The 18,812-nt window shown below is 43.5% G+C and overlaps 1 protein-coding gene across 1 annotated transcript in view; it reads right to left on the bottom strand.

The window, feature by feature from the left end:
• The window catches only part of LOC146867923 (protein-arginine deiminase type-3-like), an 84,810-nt gene that overhangs the window by 41,469 nt on the left and 24,529 nt on the right, over window positions 1–18,812 (bottom strand). The window contains exons 5-9 of the mRNA XM_085608650.1: window positions 12,599–12,716; window positions 3,529–3,654; window positions 2,603–2,766; window positions 1,720–1,823; window positions 1,518–1,629 (exon numbers count right to left, since the gene is read on the bottom strand). Of these exons, the coding sequence (XP_085464776.1) occupies window positions 1,518–1,629; window positions 1,720–1,823; window positions 2,603–2,766; window positions 3,529–3,654; window positions 12,599–12,716 (624 nt within the window). The remainder of the gene's footprint in view (window positions 1–1,517; window positions 1,630–1,719; window positions 1,824–2,602; window positions 2,767–3,528; window positions 3,655–12,598; window positions 12,717–18,812) is intronic.

Genomic DNA, 18,812 nt, shown 5'->3' with positions numbered 1-18,812 from the left:
TAGTTAAAACACCTAGTAGGTGTCCCTTAATTTATTTTAACCTCTAGTCGGTATGGTTAAATAATAGGGGGAGTTTTAGTGAAAGAGTTTTATAATAGATCTATTCTCCTAAAAGGTCGACATGTTCGAGCCGTGCCCCTAGATGGCTCCTCTTCAGGACCTCAGGAAGCTAGTTACCTGTTACCACTCCTGTCAATTCACACTGGACGCACACTATTTGCATGCAGAAAATAATAAAATATATACAGTTACCACCTATTAGCTGTTCATTGTTTGGTATAATATATGATGCTGTAATGTTGCTTCATGGTACCTCCAGGAGAAAGGGTGATCTGTTGTCACACATGCATCATGGCGACATCTCTTCCTTTCCACCTACTTGGATATGCTTTCGGGGACTGCAGGTTCCATGATGCAGCATTACAGTATCACACCTGGTGGGTGAGGGTTTTATGTGAAAAACCTTAGTTTTTCTTCAGTGATGTGTTAATTTGACTGACTTGGGAATGTGTCAACATGTTATGCCTTCCCAGGAGAGGTGCAATGAGGAGAACTTTTGTTTATTTCTCCTCTTTCTATGTATGCTGCATTCCGCAGCACACACAGAACGAGGAAAAAGTCTCAATGGATTGTGAGTATGCAGGAAGGTGTCCCTTTCTGCACAAAAACAATTCTGCCTACAAATCAGGCACCTTTATACCATGGTATAATGGGGCCTGCAACATGGTGCTAGGCGGCAAGAGTGCCTGCATTGGTGCTAGGCAACAGATTGTGCGCCAGCGCAGGCAGAGAGTAGGAATGTGCTGTATAATGTTAAATACAGAGTATTCCTACCTTCTCCCTTTTATGCAGTCCAGCAAGGTGGCTTGCATCATTGTGTTGTGTGAATAGTTGATAAATCTGACCCTCAAGGAATAGATGACAAAGGACCTGAGTCACAAAGGTAACTTACAATTTTGAGTAATTTACATTCAAGGAAACTTACTACTTTTTGGATTTTCACAAAATCCAAGTGTAAATTTACTACAAAATATGACTTACATGTCTCCACTAAAATTAAGGGCCTCAGGGCTATTCACAAACTTACACTTTTAAGTTTTGTACACATGCAATTTACTCTTACACATTTGAATAACTTTACACTTTGATTTTGTGAATAGCCAAAAGTAGTGAAGTTACTCAAAACTGTAAGAGTAAATTACACATTCAAGTTACTGAAAACTGTAAGTTATCCTTGTGAATCAGGCCTCAAATGTTTTGAAGCCCATCTTTCACTAAAGAAGAGTCCTTCTATGCACCTGTGTTCTAAGGCAGCGGGGCTGTAGTCTTTCTAGAACAGTAGGACACGTGTATACTCCAGAGAATAGGTATGCCTCCTTTTTGGGAAACAGCAGAATACCTATTGAGAGGGTTTTTTTTCCCAAAGGAGAAGAGTTACCGATTGGGAGAAACATTGTACTCATTCGTGAATGGTTCACGTTATAAGTACCCCAATTTGTTATGCACTCTGTTGTTACCTGAATCCAGCGGTCTCCTCGATGATCCGCCTCAGTGCAGATGGTCAGCTTGCAGTTTGCTTTTTTTAGCAAATCGATCAGCTGCCCTAAAAACTCGGTGTTCTCAGGTATGCTACAATTGAGAGAAGGAAACATGATAGGCAATTGTGTAGTTGTAAACAGAGAATGTATGCAGTGGCCTCTCAATCCATCACTCATTTACCTGCAGACGAAGACATCCAGGGGTTTGAGGGTGTTAGGGGTCATGATCCACGGGGCGATCCGGAACACCACCTCATCAGTAAATATTGCTGAATCTGGATTGCCCTAAAGAGATGACAAACAGGTAAGCTGCCCTAGAATGTATGGAGTATGGGCCTAATATACAAGCGCCCGGTGGAGTCCAGTGAGAACATGGACATTATTTCCTGGCACACATGAAATATTGCCCACTATTCCATGCCTACAAAGGGATTTTATAGTGCACAATAATCAACCCATTATCCCATAGCTCAGAGAGAACAACACTAAAGTCCTAAAGTCCAGTGATCATCTACCAACAAAGAGCAAAGTCAGTAGTCCGTACACAGGACCAAATGCCACTAATCCCTGATCTGCAGAGAGTAAGGCAAGTATGCAGTGGACAGAGTTGAGGCAAGTCTTAAGTAAGAGGTAGAGAGCAACTTCCATAGAATAAGGCCAGTGTCCAAGATCCTAGAGAAAGTCTATACAAAACACCCTTGGCCACAAGATACAGCTCCATTACCCTCCAGTCGTCGTGAAGCAAAGTAAGTCGGCAAATGTCACATAAGCCAGGACCAAATTTAAACTGAATTAAGAAGCTATTTTCTTTAGGCAAAAAAGAGAAAGGGCTACACTCTGCACCCTACAGGGGTCATGTATTATATGCACATTTTGTGCTATGAACTGATATATTTAATGGCGCTTAGTACAATGTGATTTTACTTTGCTCCGAAATTCAGCCCACTCCAATTTTATGTTTCACAATTATTGAGTGCACTGTCATTGTCTTTTTCATTGAAGCCACCTGTTGAATGACTTTTTGTTGCTGGATTGCCGATGTTGAACTCTTTTCTTTCACATACCTTGTTGCGCTTATCCTGGAGAGTGAGTTTGATGGAAACCAATCCCGAAAAGTCAACATCGGGGAAGCTAAGCCCTTCCACGTAGAATTTTGTCTCCTCTTGACCACTGCATGAAACCTCATAGTAGACTGTAGACCCACCTAGAATGTGATGGTGCTGTGAACCTACGCCAGCCACAACACAAGGAGAGAGCAGGAGGCACAGGTATCAACTCATTGCAATGGGCTTTACAGTAAAACACCACACATATAATACACAAGTACAGTATCATATACATCCACCCACAAGGTGTACAGAAGCAGTGCTAGGTAGGAGGTAGAGCCCACAAGAGTGATGCGCATTGAGGAGAGTCATTGGCTTGTGCTTAGTGAGTGGCGAAGGTTTGGATTGTGCATCATGGCTCTAGTAGATCATAAGACCTCGGTAAGAAGTATCACCAGCAAGGAAAAAAACTGTTACCCTCATGGAAGGCATAAACCCAGAAGAAGGTGAGATCTGACGGTACCTTTAACAGAAAACTCGTAAGGCTCAGAGACGGCCAGCAATCTAAAAACAACAGCACCATCTCTAGAGTCAAATAATTAATTGTCCTCAGGCAGGGTGACACACAAGGCAGAATGGAGCCCGAGTTGGCACTCCAAATCCATTCTCTCTTGCAGCCTTACATTTGATGTGACAGCAAGAAGGAAAAGAGCATCTTAAAATAAAAGGCAAGAGTGATCTCTGAATGTACTAAAGGAGGGTGTCATTAGAGTACAAGATATCTGCCATAATTTCAGATGGCCATGAAACATATTAAAGAAATGTATCTGAGAAAGTAACAATAGCACAAAAATGAATAAAGGATCAGTAATTTCTTTTCTTTGTCTCTTTTTTCTCCCCTCTCCACAAGTAAAAAATGATGCTGAGACATCCTCAGTACTCACCAACCACCATGAACACTCCGACTTTATCCACTATATCCTTTGAAATGTTGAGAGCTACAGTATACTTCTCAAAGATGGCCCCAGGGCCGCGGCTTCTCAGGATCATGGGGGACATGTCCTTCACATCTGGGGAAGGGAAAGGTCAATCAACAAAGCAGAAAACTCAGAACAAAAGCCTTTCAAAACTAGCAAGAGGCACAAAATAGAGACTAATAGGTGGCCTGGGTTCCTCCAACCTCAGGTTTTCCCAAGCACCACGAGAAAAAAGGAGAGGATTGTCCATGGAAGGATATTTCCAGGCCTTTCACAAGTACCGACATACAGTAGAATAATGACCAGAGAGTACGTGAGATGTCTTGAAAAATATGCAAACATCAGAAGGGTCTCCATTGAATTCTCTGGTCTATTTTGGGAAGGTGCACTGGACATGTGCATTGATTATTCTAAAATCTTGTTAGCTGCACTAGTTATCATTAGTGTAAAGAATCTTGGATGCTTTGTCAGATAAGAAAGGAAGCATAGTGCTTATGCAGTTGTCTCACATTTGTTTATGAATCCATTATTCAATGGCCCAGTCTTTTGAGTCAATAAATAATCAGAAGCGTTTCGGAAAACTAAGTGCTGCTACTTTTGGCCATTCTTAACGGAGCTCTAAATAAGGGTTCTATCTCATCTTGTGTGAACATAAATATTCTATAAATTGTGGTAGCTTGATCTTGGGTTGAGTGGGAATGGAAAATCCTTGGAAAATCCTCCAGAATTTGAAAGACATTCCATTACCACAAAATGCTAAATCACACCAAATGTTCTATCTCAGCCCCCAGGAACCTCGGTTTAAATAGTCCAGACTTTTACCCCTGTACAACCCATACTGATAACTTGAAAGAAGCTTGGCCTGAGTCAAGCCAGTTTGCGTGTATATGGGGACAATGTACTCCCCAGAAAGTGTTTCTGCACTTCAGGGTTAGTGTCCATGTAGCGATTAGAAGAAATCTGAGGATAAATCTTATCTTCATTTCCCCTATACCTTGTTCTTCCACTTGGCCTGGCCTTTTCAACTCATGTACATATAGATCCTGAGTTCAAAGGAGCTGGATGGGAAGAGATATTTACAACATCCAGTAAATACTTATAATCCAAGATGGGGTATTTACCAGGTACAGCAAATACTTCCTATTGCAAGTTTTTCATTTGAAAATGAAGCAGAACATGCTATCTCAATCTTTAAAGAATAAAACCTGCATGTTTTCTGGCCTTTTCCAACAATACATTTTTGCAGGATTAACCAGCCTTATTCTGCCAGCAACATATATCCGAGTGTGATATTAATCACATGACTTTGAATTTAACCCCCAGGTTATGATCAGGGCCATAGATGTTTACAAGACTTTTGCCCTGGAAGATTTGTTTTGGAATAAAAGTTATACATTCCCATCCCTCTCGTGGGTAGTGAAATTTGTAAGAGATTAGTTTGATTCAATGTTGTTTCCAAATTATCTTTTTGTAAAAAATGAAAACATTTTACTAAAGTGAAATAATATGCATATCATTGACTGGGACTGCCTGGAGGGAGACTATCCAAATGTAAATAGACCTTCTTGGGAAGCCCTGCCTTGAATGCCCCGCCAGGTGCAGCTCTGAAGGGTCCTTTGCTTTGTTAATTTGCCCAAGTGCCAGGACTGTTGTTCTCACAGAGCACATTGCAGACAACTGGCTCAAAGCTCCGAGGGTTGGGACCCTTTGCTGCTCTTACTCAGAGGCTACTGTTCTTTAGAAGTTGAAGTGGTAGGGAACAAAAAAAAATGAGAGAGGTTTTGCCCATAGCTTAGGTGTGCACCCTAAATATCAACACCAGAATATCGATGGGGCACAATATTGAGGGCAAACTATCCAAAATAATATATCGACAGGTAAGTGTTAATTTTCTACAACTAACTCCACGCATATATACATTGGCAAACTATATATCATCAAGACATGTAGATGTGGGGTTAGGAATAGTAAATATATACTTCCCTATATGCACTTACCTTTTGATATTTTGTCCCTCAATATTCTGTCATAGATAGTCTTGTACAACAATATTCTGAAGGTTGATATTCAGTAGAACAATCTAAAGCTTCTGATTTGTATTTGGTGGTTTGAGGTTTTTACAAATAAAGTTAAGGCTTTCCCCTATAAGGTGCCGAGCAGTGCTCAAAATCCATATGGACGTTGGGATCAAGACAAGAAGACACCACAAACAAAGTACTTAAAAACTGTTCTTCGTTACACCCTTGTCCTCTGATAGAGAAACCGGTCTTCTGATCTACTCCCAGTAATGAAGAAGTACTCTACTTGGGGCTGACGCCCTCCCTGCCTATATGTCTTTTGAGCCCCAAGTGCCATGACACCTGACTGCCAGGTAACTGCCGTGTCCGGTAACCGCAGATCCAGAGATTTCCAGAGGACACTCTTTGAAGGTCCAAGTCTGCCTTCTCCATGTGTTTTGCCTGGCTGTACACCTGAGGGCTGAGAGGCATTGACACTGACACCCACTAGTCCTCTAGTCTCCAAGGGCTCAGTCATAACTCGATCACCCTTAAAGATTTTGCCTGATTTATGAGACTCGAAGTAAACAAGATGTCGGCAGAGTCATGTCAATGTACCAAAAAATGGAAACACACAAAAATATGAACCTTTTACAGCATATATGTGAAAACTAGAGGATAAATGTCTTAGTCCTGGTCAGGGAAAGATTTAAAATCCCTGGCTTCTGCCAACCGCTCATCTCTGCCAGACCTTTTTCTATCCCTCAACGGATAATCACAGCAAGCTGGAAGAGAGCACCATGAGCCCTGTTCAGCCTCGCCTACTGCACCTTCCTGCTACTGGAAGGAAAGCTCGGTACGCTCCACACAGGAAGAAGCGTTGAAGAGATGCTGCCCATGTCATCAGACAACATGTCATCCAGATTCAACCACAAACCAACACCTCTGTTACCTGCAGCTTCAGGTTCTTTTAAAGCTGCATTTATGCTGCGATCCTATCAATGTACCAATCTTTGTCAAATCAGGCTTCAAGAGTCTTTCCACTGCTGAAGTTTAAGCTTCTGAAAAATGACTATGTGAAGGTAACTTTTTTCAACAGAGAAAAAACACACAAGACATTGACTTCGATAAATTTTGATGTTAATGACTGGCTTTACTGTTTTGCAATGAAATGGTTACATCATTTGTCACGAGTTTTTTTCCTTCAACTTGTTGTTGTAGTTAACTCATAAAATTGTAGTATTCATAAACATAGTTTGGTCCCTACACTCTTTAACCTTGTAATGCGTTTTTATTGTTAATCCTTGCAGCCAACAAATAGCCTCCCTCTACTAAGTTGTGAGTTTACCCAATATAAGCAAGATGTGAGACATTTTTAGGTCTCGCGTGTGGCAGCGCATGCGCTGCATGCGCTGTCTCAGCGAGACTTAAAGTAATTTATATATTGGCTTCACCTCCGTGTAATTTCTCCTGCCCCTCGTGATTGGTTTAAATTTAGCATTGCTGTTGTTTTCTTGATTTCTGTTGGCTGTTGGCCCTATTGTCACTTCCGTGTAGTCCCGAGGCAGCGGCGCCTAACTACAGTTTTCTTCCGCTTCTGCTCGCACTTAATTGCCTGCAGTGTGCCATCTGGTTGGGGGAGGGGTGCCTACTCTCCCTCGTTCCGGCCGCTTGTCTTTGCAGCCTACTGTTTCTTTGTATCAGAAGATACTTCACTTCCATTCAGCCTGCCTAAGATTCTTACCTCGTGGATGCGCATTTCCTTTCACTTTGTCCTACCTTTTAACTTATATTGGGCAAACTGCAGGTTTGTTCTTTGCTTCCTGCCGCAATTACATATTCACTGCTGAAGCCACACAGGAGGCTGCTCAGAGGATTTACAGTGCAAAACCTTTCGTATTATTCAAAATAGCCAGCTATTTACATTGCAAATGCAAATTTTTATTTCATTTCAAAGTATGCCAGTATTAGCATAAACAAAGAAATTATTTTCACGAAGAAAAGGGTGCAGTACCACAGGCTGTCCCTAGGTGTCCCTGGTCCTGCACCCTTTCCTTCGTGAAAGACATTTCTTTGCGTACTGGTGGCATACTTTGAAATGGAAACCAGCTATTGACATTGCAAATGCTAATTTTTATTTCATTTCAAAGTATGCCAGGATTAGCATAAACAAAGAAATTATTTTCACGAAGAAAAGGGTGCCATACCACAGGCTGTCCCTAGGTGTCCCTGGTCCTGCACCCTTTCCTTCGCCAGAGAAATTTCATTGCGTACTGCTGGCATACTTTGAAATGGAAACCAGCTATTGACATTGCAAATGCTAATTTTTATTTCATTTCAAAGTATACCAGTATTAGCATAAACAAAGAAATTATTTTCACGAAGAAAAGGGTGCAGTACCACAGGCTGTCCCTAGGTGTCCCTGGTCCTGCACCCTTTCCTTCGTGAAAGAAATTTCTTTGCGTACTGCTGGCATACTTTGAAATGGAAAACAACTAATTAGCATCTGCAACGCCAATCGCTCACATTTACACAATGCTTCATTTAGGATTCATCTCCACCGAGGGAGCATGTCTTTCTCTCCACTAATTAACCTCTGGAGTTCCATTATTTTACGATTATTTCCCGTTGTCTGCATGTTGGGATCTCTGATCACACAAGCCATCCATCTGCTCCCTATGTTTGCGGTTTCCTTTTCTTCCCTGGATTATCTAAATGTATTTGATCATAACCGCTAATCCTAAAGAAAAAAATAATGATACGCAAAGAAATTCCTTTCACGAAGAAATGGGCGCAGTACCACAGGTTGTCCCTAGGTGTCCCTGGTCCCGCACCCTTCCTTCGCCAAAGAAATTTCATTGCGTACTGCTGGCATACTTTGAAATGGAAACCAGCTATTGACATTGCAAATGCTAATTTTTATTTCATTTCAAAGTATGCCAGTATTAGCATAAACAAAGAAATTATTTTCACGAAGAAAAGGGTGCAGTACCACAGGCTGTCCCTAGGTGTCCCTGGTCCTGCACCCTTTCCTTCGTGAAAGAAATTTCTTTGCGTACTGCTGGCATACTTTGAAATGGAAAACAACTAATTAGCATCTGCAACGCCAATCGCTCACATTTACACAATGCTTCATTTAGGATTCATCTCCACTGAGGGAGCATGTCTTTCTCTCCGCTAATTAACCTCTGGAGTTCCATTATTTTACGATTATTTCCCGTTGTCTGCATGTTGGGATCTCTGATCACACAAGCCATCCATCTGCTCCCTATGTTTGCGGTTTCCTTTTCCTCCCTGGATTATCTAAACGTATTTGATCATAACCGCTAATCCTAAAAAAAAAAAATAATAATACGCAAAGAAATTCCTTTCACGAAGAAATGGGCGCAGTACCACAGGCTGTTACTAGGTGTCCCTGGTCCTGCACCCTTCCTTCGTGAAAGAAATATCTTTGTGTATTATGCTACTGCTGGCATAATTTGAAACGGAAACAAGCATTTGCAATGCAAAAGGTCTCGCAATTACCCTAGTTTGAGCAATTGGCATTGTAAATCACAATGCCTTTTATTTATGTTTTGGTTTTTGAAACATAAATGAAACACAAAGCCATTTACAATACCAATAGCTTAAACTTGCATAAATGCGAGACCTATTGCATTGCAAATGCTTGTTGTTATTTTCTGTCTGTTGTGAAAGCTCCTCAGTAGTAAGCCTTAAGTTATTAGCTACAGTTTTGTTGTAATGGTTGCACTGCCGCTTGCCACGAACATGGCACGTGACAGTGAATGACGTTAGCTCACCTGCACGTGATGGCACGCTCTGCCAATCAAGCCTTTCCCATTGGTTCCCGTACGTTCTACATTCCATGTATTACCGTTATTCCTTCATGTTATCCGTTGTAAGATGCTGATACTGAGAGTTGCCCCAGAGCTGCGGTGCCTTTCACATGTGTAGGGGCTGTATCAATTAAAGCTTCTTCCACGAACCACTTTGACGAGTATTCTTCATTACCACAAGTTCTGCCTCAGCCACTCAGGTAGCTTCCTTTCAATCTATCTTTTGCACAGTCCTGCACTAGTGTCTCCAAGATGGCTGGTGGCTACCACTGTTTTTGTATCAAAGCTGCCTGTGCTGAACTGGGACCTTTGAAATAAAGTACGAGGTTCAGTCAGAGTTCTACAAGTAGCCATTTTTTATTGCCCCTCATTTGCCGCAAAGAAGCACCGCACAAAAATGAGTGAAAATGCCTTGAGTTATTAACAACATGGTTCCCATCTCCTTTTAGGTTTGCGAAGCTGGACCAAAGTCACAAACTACATCGTTTTATGCTGTAACCAACGTTGCTAGGTTCATGTTGCATCTCCATTTTAAGGTTCAGAGCTATATATTAATGAATAGGGGTTTAGGTAATAGAGGGTACACAACATGTGGTGTTAGATACCAATGTTTTGCACCAGTGGTTTTATTGCATGAAGCAATGCAAAGCCTCACTTTGAACTATTACAAGACTCCCAGGCACAGTGCAAAATTGTGGTGTGCCACGTGAAAACTAGTGCAGCCCTTAGTAAGTATAAGCAATAGTCTGCACACCAGGTTGGGTTTGGGCAATGGTATGCTTATCTGGTTGAGGAGCACTGCACACAGACTCAAATCACAGCACAAGAATGTGCACAACGACAGAGGACATCTTGGCTTTTATGAACACGCGTTAAGGTGCCATGGAATTTTTTTTGCTCCTTTGGTTCTTCATCTTTTAAAATTCTCCAAAATCCACCTCCATCTTCCAAATTCCATACTAATCAAGCTGAAAACTCTCCCGTTAGAACAACTGAAAAAGCCCTAGAACATTCCCATCCAGATGGTGGATTTTTTTTGTTACTCACTGAAATCCTAAAAAAGACAACATCCAAGCTGCTGCTGATTTTTAATTTTTGTATCAGCTTTGTGTTGGCTTTCAGTTTTTTTATGCAAGAAATCTAATTAAGGCATCTTCTTTCGGTTCCTTTCTTTGCTTACCCCTGCAGGTACATTATTATTGAGGGAAAGATGCATTCAATGCCGTTTTGTAACTTCTATGTGTGCTGCTTAATGCAGCACACATAGAAGTTGCAAAATGGCATTTTTTTTTAAATGATTGTTTATGTGCAGGACGGGGGACCTTCTGCACATAAACAATCATTGGCGTTTTGCTGTTTCTATGTGTGCTGCACAACGCAGCACACATGGAAACAGCAAAAATGAGGAGAAATAAAGCATTTCTCCTCGTATTACCTTTTCTCTGGTCTTAATTGTTTGCCTATTCCCTGGTCTTAATTTTGGCGCTGCCTCCTATTTAAGCTGCTCTTGTAAATAGGGGGCAGTGCCAAATCAATGGGTGTTGCGGTGGAGCATTCACCAAAACACCCATTGCCCGTCCCTTTCACGCTAAGTGTAGCGTGAAAGGGGGCTTTATTTACATGGCAGTGGTAGGCCATGTTTAGTGGCTTCACGCTGTCTTGTGAATAAGTCGAAGCCCCTATCGCCATCACCGCGTCACTGAAAGTGCATTTATGGTGGCGATAGGGGCTTGTAAATATGCCCCATTAGTATGATCACCATCTTTCAAATTGAGAGCATGCCTAAAGAAGATGGGGAACATCCCCTATATTTGTTGTGGGCTCTACGGGTGTGGGGCAGTGTATTTTTGGAGTGGATAGGTGGTGAGTCATCTTCTGTCACACATCAAGCATTTTAGTCCTAGCCCTATTGAGGTCCTCTTGACATTTGACCTCTATGACCCTCCTATGATCCCTCTGGTGTGCTGTTTGACAACTGTGTGAGCTGCCTCTATACTTCATGCTTCATAAAGTTGTATCTTTATCTCTCACGCTCTGGTTCCCCTCTATTTTCTTCAGTTTACAAATCTCCAAGCCATTTTTGATGAGACGAACTGTATTGTGAGCTGCAGATAGACACATATTACTTTTCCTTAGAGCCTACAGTTGCACAGTATGTGTTGTGTGAGACTGTCAGATTCTTTCATTTGAGTTCCGGCTTTAGTGGGCCTCTGTAGCTTTTACCAGTCGTTTCGATGTTCTTCCAGGTGACTCATGCATGATTGGGAGATGGGAAAGAGACTGTGCTCACCATGGGGCCCATGAGCCGTACAATACATCTTCCAGAACAGACTACAGGAGTGGCATTAGTTAATCATGGCTAAACGTATGATGCCTCCTGCTCCACAACCAGAGAAGGCTGCAGCAACACACCCTGGCCCAGATTTATCAAGCCCCTCTGTCACACAAGATGATGCAAGGGCAACACAATCCTTAAATCAGATTTACCAAGCCACGCAAGGCCACCTTGCATCACCTTGCATTGCTTGGTAAATCTGGAGTAACTCAAGGCAGCGCAGGTCTCTCCCATGCAATATTCTACACCGTAAAGGCGTTACATTGATGGTGCGTTGGTATTCCCACGCGTCTACCCATGCTTTTTGGCTCATTCCCAGATTAATGAAGACTAGTAAACCTAAGAATGCATCAAAACTATACGCCTTCCCGATAGAGGCACAACGGGGAGAAATATCATTATTTCTCTTCGTTGTTTCCTCTTTCTATGTGTGTGTTGCATTCTACAGCCCACTTAGAAATATGAACACACCTCTAAGGATTGTTTTTGTGCAGGAAGGTGGGCCTTCCTGCACATAAACAATCCTACTTACAACACAGGCACTGTTGCACCATGGTTCAAGGGTGCCTGCATTGGCGTTAGGAAGCATCTACTACACCATCGCAAGGAGACAGCAGGAATTACCCACATCTTGGTAAATATGGTGCTATCCTGCCCTCTCCAAGTTGTCTTGCTGCATGGCATTGCATCAAATAATGATAAATATAGCCCTAGATCTTCTTTACAGTGTTGCAAATCTGTTGTCTGGCACAAGGTCAACTACAGTAGTGGTTTGTCATATCTGGTGGGAGAAATCTCTGGACATTGATAAATCATATTTAAAACTAACAGGTTCCTTATAGAGAATAAGTGCTATGTCTGCTGCCTACCTGTGGAACAAGGATGGCTCTTGTCCACGCAGTCCATGTTCTTGGAGCTCTTGTTATCTCTATCACAGTTCACCAACAGTACTGCTCCGTGTCCTTCTGGGCCCCAGGTCCAGGAAGCCTACAGGCGTTGGGAGAAAGGAAACATTTTTAATATTGGCATGTGTGTGAGGGGGCAGGGGTAGCAGATGCATGATGGGAATTCGTATGGAGTGGAAAGCAGTAAGGAGTCGAAGAATGTGGAGAAATGTGGGATTAGGAAGCATATAAGTAAGTACATTTTATTATTTCTAGTTATTTAAAACCATGCAAATTTAGCAAAGGTGATTAAAATAATTAAACAGAACAGAGTCAATAATATAAGTTATTTAAAGCATACAACTGTCAATTCAGAGAGCCATAAAAGTGCTTAAGCATTGCATTTTTTTAAAATCAGTAATAAAATCATGATATATAAAGTAAACTTTCAATTAAATAAAACACTATTCTGCCCACTCGCTCCCTTGACAACATTCAGTCCGAATAATAAAATGCAATATACTTTGAAATAATTGCAAAGATTGGCGAGGTTGCTAGATTAAAAAAATTAAGACAATTAGACAAAGTGGTACCATGGAGTGGTTCATACAAATGCACTTTTAGTGAGCCTATGATTCTAAGGACTAAAATTGCTAATTCTGACGTCAAGGAAAAATTAACATTCATGCTGTGTCCAATCAGGATCATAAAACGTAGGATAGCATATCCACTAGTCCAAAAACCAGGAGTGAAGGGCTTGAGGGTACATAATTCTTACCCACCAGCCTGGATGGGAGAGGTCAAACCAACTACTAAATTGCGTTGTGCAATGCCAGAAGGCCAAGTGGGCTCCGTCCGGGTTCATAAAGTGCATTTTACAATTTCAATGGACCTACCAGCCCTGTCTCACACTAGTCCCACCCAACCTAGGAGAACAATGCATAAAACAGTTAATAACGCGCACTGGACAATTTCGTCAGACTACAGAACCCAGGGATTCCCTTCAGATTCATTAAGTTCTTTTTGCAATGGCAGAGGGGATACCACCCCTAGATCGCACTAGTCCTAACCAGGATGGAAGAATCAGGCTGAAGGCAGGTAACAAAGTGCACTGTGTGGATTAAACAGAATTAAAAAGCAAGCCAGGTTCATGAAAAGCATATAGAGTGTGGGGATTCATTAATGAAGAGAATTCGAATGGGGAGATTCAGTGTGTGCCAGCAGCGGCTGGCACGGATCGGAGGCGGGAGAGGCGGATGATGAGGAAGGGAAAAAAAAAAATTAAAAACCACTTTACCGTATCCCGCATTTCTGCTCTGTCTCTTTTCCGTGTCGGAACAGGAACCAGGAAACACACCCAGGCTCCACTGACCAATCACAACCCTGCAATGCAGCATTTTGATTGGTCTGTTCAGTGCTCAGACGGGGACTGGGGGCCTGGGCATGTTCTCTACCCAGGCTGTAATGCAGCCTGGATGGAAAACATGGAAAGTGTGCATGACTGTTTGGCCGGCCCCAAAGGGCAGGCTAAAGCGGCATGCGCACCTAAGTGCGCTCACCATTCCTCCCCTGCTGTGCTCTGAGAGCAGAGCAGCCCGATCGCATAGCAGCTGGAACAAATAAAATGATAATAAAATTCAGTTATTATCATTTTATTTTTCCTTTAGTCACACTACTTAAAAGCAGTGGGCAACGCTCCTCCACCTTAGCGGAGGAGCGGCCACTGGTGTGCCCTGTGATGTTTAGGGTGCCAAAGTCCAATGTTTAGTTTAGTTCTGTTCATTTTAGTTTGATTTAGTTAAATAAACACTGTCAGTAGATCTTTGTGAATAATAAACACATAAAAAAAAACATATGAAATAAAACTAGGAAATCATGTGTGTGAGCGGAGGCCGAGCAAAGGAGGGCACACAAGTCTGTGCATCTTTTTCTTATCAATGCAAGTATGCCTGCTCTCTTTCCACACTCTGTCCTTCAACTGGACAAATGTCAGGTTCTGAGTCTTAGAAGCCTTCCCATACTCTGTAGAGCTAGGCTCATCTACAGAACTTCCATTGATTGCATTACTATGTCCTTTTCTTGGTTGCTTCTTATGTCCTTTTTTATTGCTTTTCTTATTTGTTACTACAGAACCCATCTTGCAAATCAAGACCCGCATTGCATCCTTGTCATTGTGGGTCAGTCTGATGCAGGTATGAAGATAGTCAGCAGCCCCCTGTGACCGCTTACAAAAGGCACTGGTATATAAAATGGGTATGATCTTTGGTATAACTGTGTGCCATGGTATCTTCAAGATTCTCTTTGTGGAACAAAGACCACAGGGCAGGGTGTGGTTCCTTGGTCAGCTAGGAAAGGACTCTGAGTAGCCTAGCTTCTGATGAGGAGCAGAAGTGTGTCATTAGTCCCAAACATGAGTGTGTATGTGCAGTGCAGTGTGCTGCATGTAATGTCCTTCCTGCCATCAGGAACAAACAAAATTATTCCACCGGCTATTTTAGCAGTTCATTAACTGCATAACACAACCACCTTTTGTAAGGGGCATCAGACACTAAATCAACTTGGCAGAAACCTTTTTTATTTGGGAAGTTACAAATGATAAAATGCTTCAGGTACCTTAATTGAGGAGCAATTTTGCCACATAGACGTTCCTACTGAAGTTATAGGTTGACTAGACCTTTGTAGTAGTCATTATGGCATGCACACTGCCCTGGGGGCGCCAGTTCATAAGGAGGTATAGTGTATTTGAGTTAGAATGAAACCTGGGCCCAGATTATAAATAGTGCAACCTAACTCAGAACAGCAACCAAACTTGCTGCGTTGCATGGCAGGGAGGGAACAGGGAGCGCCATATCTACAGAACTATGGCTCTCTCCTCCTCTCTCCCTTGCACCGGTGCACATTCAGGCTGCACAGCACCAACCACACGCCTTTGCACCATAGTGCAAAGGTGTCTGCATGGGTCTAGCATAGGTTTCGTTCTGGGAGGGTCAGACACATTTCAAGGCATGGGCAAAGTGGGCTCTGGCCCAGGGACTTACCTTTCAAGGGCCCCCTTCACTTAAGCTTTTGGGAAAGTTCCAGACTGTCTAGAGTTTTGAAGTAAGCTCTTTGTTTACTTATTTTTTTTTATTTTTGAGACAGCTCAGGCTGTCCAGGCAGCTTCCCCCTGCCTGAGAGATAGAGATGGTTAAAGAAGAATACCTGTGTGATCTGATCAGATTCAGCAAGCGCTCTCAACTTTTAAAGTGCATAGACCTAGCGCAACTGTTACAGGGCTTTGACTTTATTCAGTATGTGTCAATTATGTAAAGATAGGCATTGTGTGAGGCCTCTGTGATTGCATCGTCCTTGTTGAGCTGCTGCCAGCAGCTTCAATCACAGCCTGCTGAATTCTGAGTCCAAATACCTGTCTGCTACAGCACAGGCAGTGCAATAAACAAAAACACCCATCAGCACCGTATGTCAAAATGGTGATTACAGAGAAGCTACAACACACACATTGTGGGAACCTAACTTAGTCAGACCACAAGTCTTTCTGTTTTTCAGCAGGTAGGCCACGTTCTATTGTGCAGTTAGAGCAACATTATTTGCTCTCTCCATGACTGCACTGTCGACGTGAATAAACTGATGGCTGGTGTGATCGCAGCATAGTGCCACCCACAGTGGATGCGCACAGCGCGCGCCCCGCTAGAGAGCTACTGGCGCGCCAAAGGCAAGCCCGTCTGTGCCTTTCCGCGCCTGGCCATCGTCAGACGCCAGACACCCTGATGGTTTCAACAGAGGTATGGTCACCTATTCTGTAGCGGATCTCTTCGGAGAGGTTTATGCCCCTGTAGACATCCTCCATATACCACTCTGGAGAGGCCCTTTTGCTGTCTACACTGTGGTTTCATCTCCTGGGTGTCCCCTGTCCCTGGTCCCGTCCTTAGCACTAGCCCCAAAATAAAACTTCTCATTCTCAAATACCATTCCCTAGTTAAACACCACACAGATGTTTACGACCTGATACAGGATGAAGCCCCGGATGCCCTCTTCCCAACCGAGATATGGCTGTCTGATGATAACGTGGCTGAACCGGGTCTGGCGCTCCCCCCGGGTTTTAGTATTAAGACACTCAACAGAGGGTCCAGAGGGGGTGGCATTGCAGTTATTGTTAAATCGTCCTATTTGTGCAACTTTGTGAGGGAGCCCCTTGCGGGGTGCGAAGCTGCGCACTTTAGGATCTCATTTAATTCCAACTACACCCTGTTGGACCTATTGATCTACCGCCCGCCTGGGCCTTCCAAAGAGTTTAGAACTGCTCTTATCGATGCTGTAGGACCTTTAGCCATGAGAGCGGCAAATTTCAGTATCTTTGGGGATTTCAATTTGCATCTGGACAATCCTCAGGCTGCTGACATGGGTAACTTTCTGGCTGATCTTGCTGCATGTCAGCTATTCCAACTAGTGCAAGGTCCTACACACTCCGCTGGTCATCTATTGGACCCAGTCTTTACTAATCTTGCCCTCCTGACTGTTCATCCTCCCTCCCCGATGTGCTTGTCAGATCAGTATCTCATAATGATGACACTCCCTGGGGTTGTGCCCATGAGCAGGGTGTCTCAGAAGCACACACTTAGGCGCCCTTGGCATAAACTTAATTTCGCGCAATTCCAAGACCTTCTTTCTTCATCTATGCCCAGTTTTGCAGCTGACCCAGACTCTGCCGATAAATTGTTGTCGGACTGGATTTTTAGTGCCCTCGACTCTCTTATCCAGCAAAATGGTCTAGAAGGCGCAGTACCAAATCTAGCTCCTGGTACAATGCCAAGCTAACTTCTATGCACAAGGAGTGTAAAAGGCTGGAGAGCATGGAGAAAGAACTATGACCCCAACCTGAAGAGGTCCTATCAAACAGCGATCAAGCAATATCATATGTCTTTTCAGTTGGAACGGGCTACCTATTATGCAGAGGAGATTAAGAGCAGTGCAAACTGATCTAAAAGTATCTTCTCGATACTGAAAGAGCTGAAATCATCGACAGCCCTGACAGCTACTTTGATATCATTACACGAGCTATGCTACGCTCTAGCCTCCTTCTTTGTTGAGAAGATCTATAAATCCTTCCCTCAGGTTGCGTCTGGTTCCGACCCTGTGCCTCGTCCTCCTACTTCATGCACTCTGACCACTCTCCCTGCCATCTCCTAAGAGAAACTGTTCGTGCTATGTAGCAAAGTCAAGTCTGGTTCCCCAACTGATCCTCTTAAGCTGGCTTATTCGGTGAAAATTTTACCTGCGCTCATACCTCCGTTGAGTTATCTCTCTCTACGGCTGCTGTTCCGAGCACCTGGAAACATGCTAGGGTGGTCCCCCTGTTAAAAAAAACTAACCTGGACGCTGGTAAACCTGAGAATTTCTGTCCCATCTCCCTCCTGCCCTGGGTCTCTAAGATCTCCGAGGCCTATGTCAATACTGTCTTGACGGGGTATCTGGAGGAAAATAACTTACTAGACCCCTCTCAGAATGGTTTGTGTCCTGGGCACAGCACGGAATCCGCTCTTCTTGCTGTTACTGAACATCTGAGATGGGCTCTGGATGAGGGTCGTACTTTGGCACTGATTCTGCTCGATCTCAGTGCCGCGCTCGACACGGTCTCCCACCAGATTCTGAAGAGGCGTCGGAAGGAGGTGGGTATAGTGGGCTCTGCCCTGGATTGGTTTGCCTCCTTTCTTTCTTAGAGGTCCTTCCAGGTAGCTGCCCCGCCCTTTGTCTCCAGAGTTTATGCCACCAAGCAGGGGGTGCCGCAGGGCTCAGCTTTGAGCCCTACCATCTTTAACCTGTATGTTCAACCACTGGCGACGGTGGCTGAGAACAGAGGGCTCACTGTAGTACCGTATGCAGATGATACTCAGTTGGTAGTCACACTCTCCGACGACATCACTCGGGATGCTTGTAAGTTCTGGAGCGATCTTGAGGCCGTCACAGAGTGGATGACTTCCAACTGTCTCCAGTTCAACACCAGCAAGTCTGAGATACTGCTGGTGGGGAGAGACTCGGAGCTGTGGAGTGAGCTCTGGTGGCCGCCACGCTAGGGCTGGCACCTGCCCCTAAACAGGTGGTAAAAAACCTGGGGGTTTGGATTGACACCGCCCTTAGGTTTCGTACCCAAACCAAGAAGGTGGCAAGGACTAGTTTTGAGCTATTGCGGGGGCTCAAACCA

The sequence above is a fragment of the Triturus cristatus genome, chromosome 1_2, assembly GCF_964204655.1.
Source record: "Triturus cristatus chromosome 1_2, aTriCri1.1, whole genome shotgun sequence".
Taxonomy (NCBI): Eukaryota; Metazoa; Chordata; class Amphibia; order Caudata; family Salamandridae; genus Triturus; species Triturus cristatus.
Note: the sequence above shows the minus strand (reverse complement) of the source record. Positions and strands in the feature narration are given on the sequence as shown.